Source organism: Galleria mellonella, unplaced genomic scaffold (genome assembly GCF_026898425.1).
Source record: "Galleria mellonella isolate WM207_F2 unplaced genomic scaffold, CSIRO_AGI_GalMel_v1 utg65, whole genome shotgun sequence".
Classification (NCBI taxonomy): Eukaryota; Metazoa; Arthropoda; class Insecta; order Lepidoptera; family Pyralidae; genus Galleria; species Galleria mellonella.
In genome coordinates this window covers 8,760,697-8,774,543 of record NW_026442138.1, presented here as the reverse complement: position 1 = coordinate 8,774,543, position 13,847 = coordinate 8,760,697, and the positions used below count along the sequence as shown (strand labels likewise).

The 13,847-nt window shown below is 34.6% G+C and overlaps 1 protein-coding gene across 8 annotated transcripts in view; it reads right to left on the bottom strand.

Annotated features, from left to right (window-relative positions):
• LOC113519629 (sodium/potassium-transporting ATPase subunit alpha) overlaps positions 1-13,847 on the bottom strand; it is a 62,791-nt gene that overhangs the window by 15,077 nt on the left and 33,867 nt on the right. For 3 of the 8 annotated variants that reach the window (XM_052900755.1, XM_052900753.1, XM_052900754.1), the window contains exon 2: positions 211-291. In XM_052900755.1, the coding sequence (XP_052756715.1) occupies positions 211-291 (81 nt within the window). Of the gene's footprint in view, positions 1-210; positions 292-6,362; positions 6,689-13,847 lie in introns of those variants that run through there. The other 5 variants (XM_026904764.3, XM_026904766.3, XM_026904760.3 and 2 more) reach the window with 4 other exon arrangements.

The window sequence follows — 13,847 nt, the reverse complement described above, 5'->3', positions numbered from 1 at the left end:
CACTTTAATTGCAAGTTTATAATATTTTTACTTATAGTTTATGGAGACTGAAAAATAAAATTTCGCAGCAAACTTTAAAAATAAAATAATACTATATGAGGTAAGCATGCAATATCAAGCGACGATTGACTGCCACGCATAATACACTGAGTGCTGGCATCAATCATCACTTCAGAACATCAAATGAAAGATGGTAATGTAAATATAAACCTTGTACTGTCCGTCAGCGGTTCTATTATCGTCCTTAATGGGGCCGATGGTTGCGACGCGGTACGAGTCGGTACGGCCATGCTGCAAACACAACTAGGGGCTAGACACATTCTACTAGGGACCCTATGGGTCATGCATCATGAATGGCTGATAGTGATGAGTAACGATACAGCACGATTTATGAAATAAAATATGAATGTGTAAAAAGTAATGGTACAGTTAGAATTTCATACGATTAAAATCATGCTATATCGATACAAAACAGAAAGTGCCTTGAAATTTATGCAAAGAACTGAGTTAAATAATATTAGACATTTTAAAAAATTCAGTAACTTAGTGCACAATATTATAAAAAAATCATAAAGTGATAAATAATAAAGTACAGAAACTACTGCTACATCAACATTAAAGAGTAAGTTGCATAATAGGACTATAAAATAATTCCATAGGAGACTATGAAGGGGATTGTATGGCGAGTAGAGTAGCACACAATAACTGATCGCGCGGTTATAACCTTGACGGACGTAAGTATACCCTGGGGACCATCGCTCGATGGCACTCAATTGATACGGTTTAGTTACGCATGCGAACTTGAGAGCAGCGGTAAGGACATTGAAAATATCGATACACAGTCGCTTTATAATCATTATATATCGGATTTATTTTAGGTTGAAAAAAAAAAAATACATAATCCTATAATGAACATTCCCGGTACTGACTGCCATATTTTATAAGTACATATGTTAGTTAGTTACATATTTTATTATTAAATTTAATTTTACAAGATGTTAAGCGACACTTCTTAATATTAATAATATAATTTCAAAATTAAAAATAATATAATTATGAATACCTACTATAAAATATATAACGTGGTGTGCTATCAGCTACCTTTTACCGATACTTTGTAATAATTATTCAAAAAAATACGTGTGAAATAATGTGTATAAATTTGAAGTACCCATTAAGGAAATGTAAAAATCTATAATAACGATAAATTAATTTTAGATATGTTCACTTTGTAACGACAAAATGATTTAACATACATTTATAGGTAAATAACATGCATGTTTCAGTAATGTCATCAGCTCTGAAAATATTAAATTGGCACCTGCCTCGAGGGTGATTTGTGACTATATTTACGTATCGCCCTGAACTGGATATGGACTCTTACGTAAGTGCTGGTAACGTATGAATTGTGCGCGATAAGGGTGCAATATAGTTACATCTAAATGCGTCCACGTAGCCGTGAACAAGTCAGCTGTCACCGTCGATAATTGATGAACGTTTTCATATAGGCCTCATTAAACCGCGCCCTGAATTCTATTCAAGGCCATCACACGAATAACTGGAGCGAATAGTAGAATATATACCATCTAAGTGACAGAAGTTGGATGGGCACAAAATTTAAGTAAAAAAAACCTCATGAATTATCCAAGATGCCTAGATAATAGATTCTGACTATTTCCGTAAAGGTAGGGTTTTAATCTTTAGGAAGCTTAATTAGAATCTCTGAGCCGACCTCTGAATGTGGAAGGCGGAGGTGATGCAATATTCATATGACGAAGGAGGGTGGATAAGATCGTGTTAACTGGAGAGACAGACATGCGGCGGCGTGGTCGCCCGTGTTACATAAGCGGCGGCGCACCGGGCATGCGCGCTGTGGACCAACCCCCACTCGGTACCCTCGACATAAATAGCTAAAAGACAAGGTTGCCACTTGCCACCCCCGGGCGCCAGAGACCGCATTTATAATCTCTATAAAGGTTAAACCGGAATATTTGATGAAAAATCGAAACCAGTCCTCCTTTGACTTCAATATTAGCCGTTAAAGGGAAGCCCTTTTAATAATTCAACACAAAACTAGTCTCCGCAACTGCAAACATGTTAAAAATAGGGTGCCTTCTCTTTTTTACGGTTACTTTGCAATAAAATTGAATAAAGCAAAATAAGGCAGATAAAATAGTCTGTACTGATACTGTTTTTAATTTATTATATTAGGAAGAAGTGTAATTGTAGAAAATAAAGTATTTACGAATGTCAGCGACTGATTTCGATATGACTTCGACTGACTGTAGCTATCAACAGTAGACAATATTTTTATTACAAATGGTTATAAAAATAATAGTCAAATAAATATACGAGTATGCGCTTTCAACTATTTCTGTGCTGGTCAAGATGACACTAGAGTTGCTTATATTTTAAAACTCAACATTATCTATTTGCAAATTCAAAGTGTCAGAAAGCGGACTATTTATAAACTCATTAAATGCTATAAAATCAAATATATATTACATACAATATAGAATGATATTGATTATTGTAAATGTACATAATATAGCTGTGAATATAAGTCTTTTATTAGCACGCTGGCCGATCAATAATTGAACGTAACTAAAATAAATACGTAGGTATACGTAGCAGGCCAAAGATACATTGACTCGTTGACAAAACTAGTTAGCGCTGAAAAATAGTGGTTACTATCGTAGTAAATACATGCGTGAATGAAATAATTATGTATAACATAGACGAGGAGCGCTTTGTATCGAGCCGCTCGTCTAGTGACACTGTGGGATGATTGCCAAAATGCTATTACAAAATAAATTATATTTTTCATGTATATATTTGTTTCTAGATGTCCGATACTGTAACTATTCTTTAAACTATAAAAAGTTATGCTGTTAGTAATTTCTCAAGAAAATGAGGTACAATGTAGAGAAATTATCCTAGAATTTGCTATATTATTTTTTTATAAGTTTTTCACGATAATTAACTATTTCAGTGCTAATCACCATAATTATAACATGGTGAATTTGATCAAGTGGAGAGTACAAGTTTTGATTTAAAAAGTACATAAATGTATCTATAATATAACTCGATTTTTCGACATGTACCTAATGAAAAATTATTATTAATAAATAATAACAAATAAATGTTCCAAGATATTTCCTAGTAGATTATCAGTTATTATTGGAAAGTCTTCAAAATTAGATTTAAAATTTTTACAAGAAACAAATCATAAAGTGTATCAAGTAAGTAATGTATTTAAAAATAGCCTATGTAAGAGGATAGATACGAATTAAAACTATCATTATAATATGGATTAAAGATGTAGACAGAAAATATGAAGAAGTTAAAAAAAATCTCTGTGTAGAAAACAAAGAACTTGAAAATATAAGATGTAAGAAAAATGTACTCAAACTATTTAAAGTACAGATGTAATATAATATTTTCGGTTCTCCATACTCATAAGGACTAGATACCGGAGAACAAGACAAATATGGGTTAGATATCGAATTCAACAAAATGTTTGAATGATTTGAAATTTGGTCTTCCGGAGTAGTAATTTGGTACAGATGTTGTCATCAAAGTTCTAAGAAGTTCTAGTTTGATAATCTACATATTCCTGACATCTTGCTGCTTACTATGTACTTAGCAATATACTTTATCAGGTCGACCTTCACGCGGTACTCACTAGAAACCCTCATCATCATTCCCGGTAATCTTATCACGACGAACTAATTGACCAATCTTTATTTTACCTATCATCTCTTACAGGTACCACCCAGTATAAACCGATAGTGCAGGCGGCGTCCATTATATCATGATTGTCCAGTAAAAAACTTACTATATAATTGAAATATATAGTATCGGTTAATTATCTATTATATTACTTCAAAATAGATATAATTAATCTAAAGAAGATGCTAAATTGCTTTTAATTTATTACAGTTTGTTCTACTTATTTTTAATTATTTCTTCTTAGGAATTTCAATAAACTTAAAAAAAAAAAATCCAGATCCTCGCATTAATTTTGACAATTTGGCCTTTTTATTAAAAATTTTTTTGCACATTCAAAGAAATGTGACATTGCATATTTCAATTGAGAAAGTTATTTTAAAGATAATTTAAAAGTACTTTTTATTTGAACAGCGAGTTTTGTCAGTAAAAATAAATTCATCATTAATGTAAAAATTCTAAAATAGGTAAGTATACAAAGGGGCATTTACTAAAATTTCTACTAATCAAGAAAAAGGTAAATGAGTAATCAAGAAAAATATACTAGTAGTAATTCTGAGGAATGGCCGTTTAAAGTATTATATAAGTACATGTTAGGGACTGAAATTAAAGAGAAGAGAAAAAAAAAACATACTGAATAGGTGACAGTCTTGTAATAAATGAAATAATAAAGAATCCTTTTATCTAAAAACATAACATATATTGTGCTAAAATCTCCCAAGTATGTTGAAATTTTGGGAATAATATAAAATATTCATATATATATATATATATATATATATATATATATATATATATATATATATATATATATATATATATATATATAATTTTGTTTAGTATTTTTAGAAATTTCATTCTCCGAAACAATATAATACGTCCTACAATTATATTACTCTTATGGAATATTCCATCACAGAGTAAATTACGGATTAAATATCAAACTGAAAAGAAAGAAACAGTTTTGTAAAAAAAAATCGGATATTTTTACTACAAATGTTCGTGAAAAGTAAAATATAGTGAGCATTATTAAATAACTACGAAATAGTGTCATTTTCAAAAATCGGTCAGAGTGCTAACAAGTGTCTCAAGATTTTGATATATTAGGAGAAATTTCTAAATAAAAGAATAGCAACAAATAAAAACCCAAAGTGTCTCCACAATGTTGTAATATAAGTAATGGCACATAGTTACCATATCTCCAAAGACAGATGATATTAATTTATGAGTACTATTGTCAACGATAAATACTCCGATAGAGAAACGGCAGGCGCTCTATGCTATTGAAATTAAAGTAAAAAAACGGTCTTCTAATGTTGTATCTAAGATGACTTAGAAATATCCCCCCAAGGACTGTCTAGCATCCTAATTGATGTGTGCTGTCGTCATAAAGGATAAAGGAAATACTCCAATAGAGCGACAGTACTCTATGCGATTTAAATGACATAATGACGAAGCAATTTTCTAATAAACCTTCGGTGCTCTTATAGTTCTCGTGTCCGAACCACAGTACGCTCCCGCGACAACCTGTTAGCTACTTCCTTCAGAACACCTAGCAAGGAGCCGCTTAAAGACTGACGGAAATGGAATTTGAGTTCATTTTAGGTTGGAAATATTCATAAAATGTAATTTTTTTTATTATTATTGAATAAAATTTACGCTGATTACCTCATGTGGAGATTTATTCTATGGTCTATTTTTTAGACTTGAAATACTGAAATAATGTTCAATGATATTGAATGTCCCGAGCATTTTAGTTCACACAGATTTGGAACTATACTATCAAATTTTTATAATTCATTGTATTATTATAAAAAGTTTATCCATTGTACTGCCTTTTATAATTTAAAAACATTTTATTATTATATATAAAAAGTAAAGCAAATATGAAATTTGCAAAATACACTTTATTTTTTATCAATGAAATTTTGATTTAAAAAATACATGTCATGATGTACAATGGTAAATTTAAATAAACTAACAACTATCTATCTATCAGTAAAGTTCTTGTTAGTAGTTTTATCGATATTACAATTCGATTAGTTGAAGGAAGTGATCCTGCACTGTCACATGAAAGACCAAGCGGAGTGTCTCGTTCTCCGCACAGATCGATACCGCACAGTTACGCAACCCGGCCGGCGCCGTCTGCTGATACATTACTTCCTAGACAATTCCTTATTTTTCAAATTTCATAATCTGCATATTAACTATAACTAGATTTAGATGAACAAACAAGAAACAGACGACACAGATAATGAATGTTAAAAATTAAAAAAATATAATAAAAATGCAAGCAATGGTAACAACGGAAGAACTAGTGTTCACGATCTCGACTGTTCGACGATCTGAGTGGGCAAGCTAATAATGAGACACAATCGCGGTGGTAGCAGAACAAAGGCGAAAGACGTGCATAATAGGTCCCAGCGTGAAACGACACAGGGGCCATGCCCCGGAGAACGCAAGCACTTGTCACAAGCAGATGATTACTGCTATGGCTGACGGCGATTCCTTCATCATTACCTTCCGCACTCACTATACCCGACATGCACTAGCACCTTCACGAAAGCACTGTCCCGCAAAGATTTGCTACTGCAAAGGCCTAAGGTATGCACTACAGAAAGCACTGCACTCACCTCGCCCATTTTCGCTAGTCTTTATGAAAAAGGCGGATAAAAAGGAGGTAGCCGCCTCTCGGTCTCGCCTCTGTCCCTCAACGGAGTAGGGTGGGTCGTCGCTAGTTCTGTAACAACGGGGACCTTTACGGTTTCCTCGTTCCAACGAAAAAACTTAAAATTGTGTGCGCTTTCACGTAGTCTCGTGTCACGGCACTGGGGCTATGTCATCGTGGTACGAAACTAAAACCCGGTATGAGAAAGAGCGCGGGTGGCAAAGGCGCGTAGGGCGCGACGCTCGGCGGCCAGTGTCGGGCGGCGACTGACGATGAGGTCCGCGCGTATCGAGCCGACGGCGCACTGACGTCACACTGCGTCACGACGCCAGCGCCGCCGCTGCTGCCGTCGCGCGCACACCACTGCGCATGGCACCCTGTGCTGCCGCCGCCGCCACCGCCGCCGCCGTCGCCACCGCCACCGCCGCGCCCGTCCCGCTCGTAACCTTCCACAACGGGTACGTTGACAGCCTTCTCCTAAACTATACCCAACCCATGCTGTCACTTCGTAAACAATTTATCTGATGGTTCCCACATAAGAATAATGTCGTATTACTTGGCTTTATGTTTATATTACGAGGTGATCTTTAGGTACACAATGTACATATCATTATCTGTGGATCAGAAGCTCTTATACGCTACAATTTTGTATAACACATTTGTTGGAATGGAGGGTTGTCTCTCCCAGCCCTAATGCAATATTGAGTTTTGGCAGACGTCTTATTCGGAAGTGTAAAAGCGGTTACCTAGCAATATGACTAAGATAAAATTAAATAAAAAACTTATTGTGTTACTTATAAATAAAGGCATTGTTAAGTATATTTAAAAAAGGGTAATGTGTATCTTTTCCGTGTTGTAAAAATGCAACTTTGACATAGAGTTTGCGTTACAATGTCTGCAGAAGAATTTTATTGCCAGTGAATATATCTACGCGCGTTTTATTGCATTTGCATTATGATAACGTCATAACATTCGCATATAAATAACTGGTAGACGTAAATGTTTTATTACTAGGGGGCCACTGAAAGTAGCCGCTATACCCGCGAACTAAATCCGCAGGTCTCGCCTTGTGGAACACGCGCGAAATTTATTACCCCACCATGGAGGAATAGAAAGCGGCATTACAACCAGAAAGGGGCTTTGGACGTATTATGTAGGGTCCATTAAATCCTTTGTCCGAAAGAAATATCAGTGTGGAAAAATCTGAAGCTCAAATTACCCACACCTTGGGATTTCAATTATATGGTAAGCCTATTCCATATTCTTATTTCGGTCAAAAGTACATTATATTGCAAAAAAAAACATTTTTGGTTGTTTTAGTTTGTTTAGGTTTGGTTAATATTTTTTAATCAAAATATACAATTTTATTATTTGCAAGTTACTGATGCATTTCTAGTACTATATTTAGAAAGTCGATATTCTAAATCGTTTATGGCACGTTGGGTAGGGTAGGTGCTGTGGACAAGCATGTAATGTGTCTCATATAATAAACCAAGGGTGGGCGTAATATATATGAATCTTAAACAATCACTGATATTTGAACAGTTGATTGAGACGGGAAAGTACACAGAAATATTTATTGCTTCTCGCGAGGGGGGATTAACGAAAATTAAACGAGGTTCTTAAGAACTCTTAGGAGTGATTCGATGGCATTTGCTACCCATAAAAGAGATGTTGTCGTTTTTAGGGGAGAAATAAATGGGGTATTTTAGTATTGTACGATGTGATTAGATAAAAATTGTTTTCCCCATTCTGGTGTATTATTTTGTTATTATCGAGTAGGCCTGTTATCTAATAAGAAATAATCATAATTGTAATAATTAGTGTGGTATACCACACTAATAATGAAAGTTGTAAGTAATAAGTATGTGCATTAGCGTAATTACTTTAGTTTTATACAATTGTTCTCTTAGCGTTTATATTACCATTTCGCAAACTTATTATAATTTTCGTATGAATTCATATCTCTTAAAGGCTGCATTTGGAATGCGTTTAGGTTTGGGGATACGAATTTGCACTGTATAAAGAATATATGTACATATTTAGTTTTCATTTATATTAAATACATTTTTACATCTATAGCTTAAAAAATTATACTATTTCTGTGATGATCCATAGAAAGTTATTAATTAATTTTACACACTTCATCATCATCATTATTTCAGTCATTATCCGTAAACTGCTGAGCATAAGCCTCCCCCATAGACGCACTTACTAATTATTAATTTTGTGCTTTATTGCATCAATATTATTCGAGTTATTTATTGAGTCATCACTTTAAAGTAATAACTACCGGTTTCACTTATGTATATATGTTGTGCCGCTAGCGCTCGGGCCGCTCATGACTAAGTGTTCCGGATGGTCCCGAAACTAGTCCAGCTTTTTCGACTAAAGTACACGTAAATTAAAATGGCAATCGTTACATTAAAATATAATATGTACTTACGAAACGAAATGAATGTTATATAATATTTTTGGTATACATATCCTGATTCTGAACAGCATTTCTTGATTTCAAGAATCTTAAAATTTGGTCATATGATAATTCAAACGAATGGAACTTTTTTTTTAAAACCTATCAATCGTTCGTCTGAATTGACGCTTTTCCATAGAGAACCTATATTTTCCCTAAGCTTTAAATAACTATATATTTTACTCAAGAAGATTATCAACAATCGAAGTTAAATTAACAAGGGGTGAAAACGGTAGTTAGCGGATACATTTCCGGGGTGTTGGGTGCGCCACCTGTCAGGTATTAATTTCCGCTACTTGACGTTGGTCCGGCGTAATTATACGTCAGCAAATTTAGACGTATCACCATCGGTAAATGCCCAGCGGTCCGCAACCCACACCACTTGGGCACGTAACTCCGCTACCGAACTTTTATAAGGAGGAAAAGGGCGGCTTGTCCAATGGCCGGGACGTTCATAAAATGCAATATTAAAAGACCCTATTGACCTTGTGAACATTTATTATGGAGAGAACGTCTTTTGAAGCTCAATAGAATGCTGTTTTTCCCAGTTGGTGATAAATGATATTCGCTACGGTGAAATAGTATAAAATACAGGCAAACCGATGTAATTTGTTATGGATATATGTTGTTAGTATAAAAAACACTGTAGGGGTAGACAGCGGGAGATTTTATTTCAAGCACCCGGTGGTAGAATGGCTGGTCGCAAGACAATAAAACGCAGAGTTGCACACTTTTCAATTTCTGCGTCCGTCGTGCCCTCGCTGTGAGCGTATTTTTCATTTTACCGAGTCTGAAATGAAATGCTAAACAAAAGGATTTTTCTCCTCATTGTTTCACTCAATTCAAAGCGTATTTTTAACAATCCGTTAATTAATTCTTTTTTTATAGAAATGTTTATTTGTAATGAATCAAGTAGGTATTCTACCTAAACGGAGCGGAGTAGTTCGCTCGAGTTATTGAATTTCAATAAACAAGAATGTGTGGTAGTTCACGGGAGAGGCGTATGTTCATTCGTAGACAATATATGCAAGTATACCAGTTAAGTATTAAGAATTAGGATTTCTAAATCATAAAAAAAAACAGCCAACTGTAAACAGAGCATATGTAGTGTATCATCAAAAGTGGAATTACAAAATCTCATCTCAAATAAATTCTAAATTTAAATTTAGAATTATACTAATATTTAGTAGAGGTTTTTGAAAGGCATACAAATAGAATTACTGAAATTCACAGTTCTTTTAATTTTTCTCTTTAAAAACAAATTACAACTGCTGCAATATGTCAGTTCCTACTTGTAGAATTACTAAAGTACGCATGCACCGTTCGCTGCGCTGGGGTGTTTCCCAGGCATAGGTCAGTTACTAACCTTACTAAGCTTGTTTCCCTGCGTGTTGTAGGTCTATTATACACGAATAGCTTATAAACAAGTTTCCATCAGTTTCAGCTCATTTTAGTAAACATTTTTATTATTACTTCATCGCTTTAACGTTGACGGCTTAAAACTGGCGGTGAAAGTGACCTCGAAAGTTTCATTTGAGGATGTCAAACTTCTGCACCCCGCGAAGCTCCCCACAGGCCGTACTGTTGTTCTCGGACAAGTAACCTTAACTTTCAGAAGAACTTCTAATGGGCAGAAGCGTATGAAAGCGTCTATACAACAGATGTCAAATGTCAAAAGGACAAAGAGATTTTAGCGGAGATAATTCAACAGGGCGTTCTTGATGTATTATATAAGACATTAGTATCAGAGTCGAGGCAGCGGGCCATTCCTTCGCTGTGAAGGACCGGCTGATATGAAAATTCGTCGTCGAGCGGCCAGCGGGTGAAGGGTGGTGGTGAGGGGCGCTCGGTTTGGGGCGGAGGGTGCACGGAGGCTCTATTTGGGTCACCCCGGGCGTCATTCCCCACGATCAATAGTGGTGCCGGCGCGCGCCGAGTCTCGCTCTCTCACGCCGCCAGTTACCTAACTCGTCTCGCACACTGGCCCACCGACATTAATTATTTTCTAAATTGCCCTTTATATGAGCTATTTAAACTAAACTATGAGCACATACTGTGCAACAGCCCTTCAGTTGAGACTAATATCGTATTCACGTGCTAATCCACGTATTCATGATAATCTATGTCTGACACGGTAACTCTAGTTACGTTTAGCTTGTAAATTATTATATAATATTAAGTATTATATAATAGTTATAGGAAACCTTTATTCATTTTTATTTATAAGTGAAAGAAAAGTTGTTAAAGCAGTTGTGACGTTGAATGCTTTGAGGCGGATTTAAAAATTAAATTAAAAGTTTGCAGAACGAGGTAATAAATCGACTATAACTCTATGAACCGAGTCATATTTAAAACAGCGCTGAAAGCTTATATTGAGTTGTTCGTTCAGAGTCGGAGAACTGGCTCAAGTGGAAGCATAAATAAAGCTGGCGGTCTGACGAGCTAACGAACTCTAACTAGTTACAAAAAGCGCTAACTTAGGCCAGGTAATATTCGAGATACTATGACAAATTGTCAAATACCATTTTAAACGGAATAACACACTTTACTGTGATGTAGTGCACAAATCTTTTTATTTCAATATATGTAAAGTTTTACGCAATGAAACAGATTGTATTATGTATAAAGTGAAACTGGTATTCTCTGAGAAAACTTAATATGTAGTAGAAATAGGCCGCGGATTCACGCTCTATTCGAATCCTGCGCATTTACATTTTAACTGGATTGTGTTGAACTAACTTTTTACATTAAGCCCGATCCGTCGGTAAAGTTTTCTTCACGGACAAAAGTTCTTTAATATTTTATTCACGCATTTTTTGTTCTTTAATGGAATTATATTACATTCGATTGATCATATTGAATTAGGACCTGCGGGTCAATATAGAACTAAGGATTGACACGTTAGGTGAATAAAAGATTCGTTAATATTTGTGTTTTAAAGGAAATGAATTAGAAATTTGCTGCAGACACCAGACCGTTATATATCCAAGCAAGGTATTAAGTGGTAATCAGATGGTAAGAGAAAATTTCGTCCTCCTAGAAATATGTGGAAGAGATCAATTGAGACTGAAGTAGATATCAAATGACTGATATCAGCTGATATAAACTGGAACTTGCACAAGACCATTGTCAAGTTCTTTCTGCCTCTGATGACGAGTAATAAAAAGATATACTGGTAAATAAGAAAAATACCATTGACACATACTTGAAAATTTTTACAATGCAAAGTAATCATTTAATTCTAAAGAAAAGTAGTTTGGAAACACGTGAAGTAAAAAATTGGAATAGCCGCAATCTACTCTACTACTATATAATTAATAATTTTATACAATAAAAAGAAAAAAGGGTTCTGATTTAAGACCTATATTATATACTAACTGTGTCCCGCGATTTTATATGCGTAAGTATATAAAGTATCCTATGTGCTAAGTTAGAATATAATCTACCTGTGTACCAAACCTCTTTTAAGTAGTTTTTGACAGTGAGAGTAATAAATATACATCTATGCACCGTTTTATTATATGATCATAGCTTAATAATTTGTTTATAAAACAACACATGCATTTATAATATAATTTTATAGAGTGATAATATCAACAATCTGGTGAAATGTTTTAATTAGTACCCCGTATTTATGGCCTCTAAAGTATAATGTGAACAATAAGGAAGGAAAATAGCGTTTCGCCCAAATTTTAAAATAACTCTGACATTATAAAATTATCGTGGGTAAAACTGTTATGATGAATTATCCTCCTGTTCTATAATGTTATACTTTCAGTCATACCATATATATCTACTATAGGTGCATTGTAAATCATCTATTGTTAGGTAAAACACCTAGACCGCAATCCACGCGCTTCAGAAATAGCTTGGCGAGTACCGCATCGAAATAGAAGGTAAACGTGGGTACTAGCTAGCGTGACGCCCACGTTCGCCATACGTTGCACACGCTGCCAAAACGTGTATATAAACCCCTTAAACTTATGGTAAGTCTTTCCATGCGTAAGAAACGAAATCATCAATCATGTCAACCATTAACTGTCCACTGCTGAAGATAGCCTTCCCTATAATGAGGGTTTTGCCAGTAGTTGTTACGCTTGGCAGGCAGGTTAGCAACCACAGTTAGGCTTTGATGATATTTTAAGAGGGACTCTGCTCATCCCTCGGCCATTAAGTTCCCTTAGTCGCCTCTTACGACACCCACGGGAACGGATGAGGCGGTTCATTCTTCCATTCCCTTTCCTTACCCAAAAAACGCAATATATTTGCAATATTAGACAGTAATTTTTAAGTATAATTTAAATAGGATAAAATTACTCCTGTGGCCTACGAATTGTCAATAAATAAATCTGAATCAAGTATTCATAAACCCCGTAAATTTAATGGCTTTTCCATGTGTAAAAATACAGAATACTATACTGGGCAAGTGTTGCGTGATTTTGTGGACAAATAAACGTTAACAAATTGTTATAAGCTTCTTCATAGAAACCTTAAGGCTTTCCATGAGCAAGACATAATTTAAGCTGTCTGAGATATTAGGAAAACATTTTGAAGTACAATTCAACTAGATAAATAATATAGATAAACTCCTCAAACTTTATGGCCTTTCCACGTGTAAAAAATTCAGAATACTATATAGGGCAAATGTTCTGACTTGAGGGTAAATAAACATTAATAAAATGTCATAAAGCTACTCTATATGACTGCAATAATAGTGACATCATAAAGTAATCATAAAGTTCTATGCTGAATTCTCTTTGCAATACATTAATTATTACGCTAAACTTATGTATGACAAATATTACAAAATATAAATGGTAAAATTATTACGAAGATAAATCTTCGAAGTCATTTTGCCAGGACATCAATGTGACTATATGTATATATTACTTAGATTTTAACCGCAACTTCGTACGCGTGACTGAAATAGAAAATAGTAAAACTTCATCCTAAATAATACGTGTTACTAAATTTAAT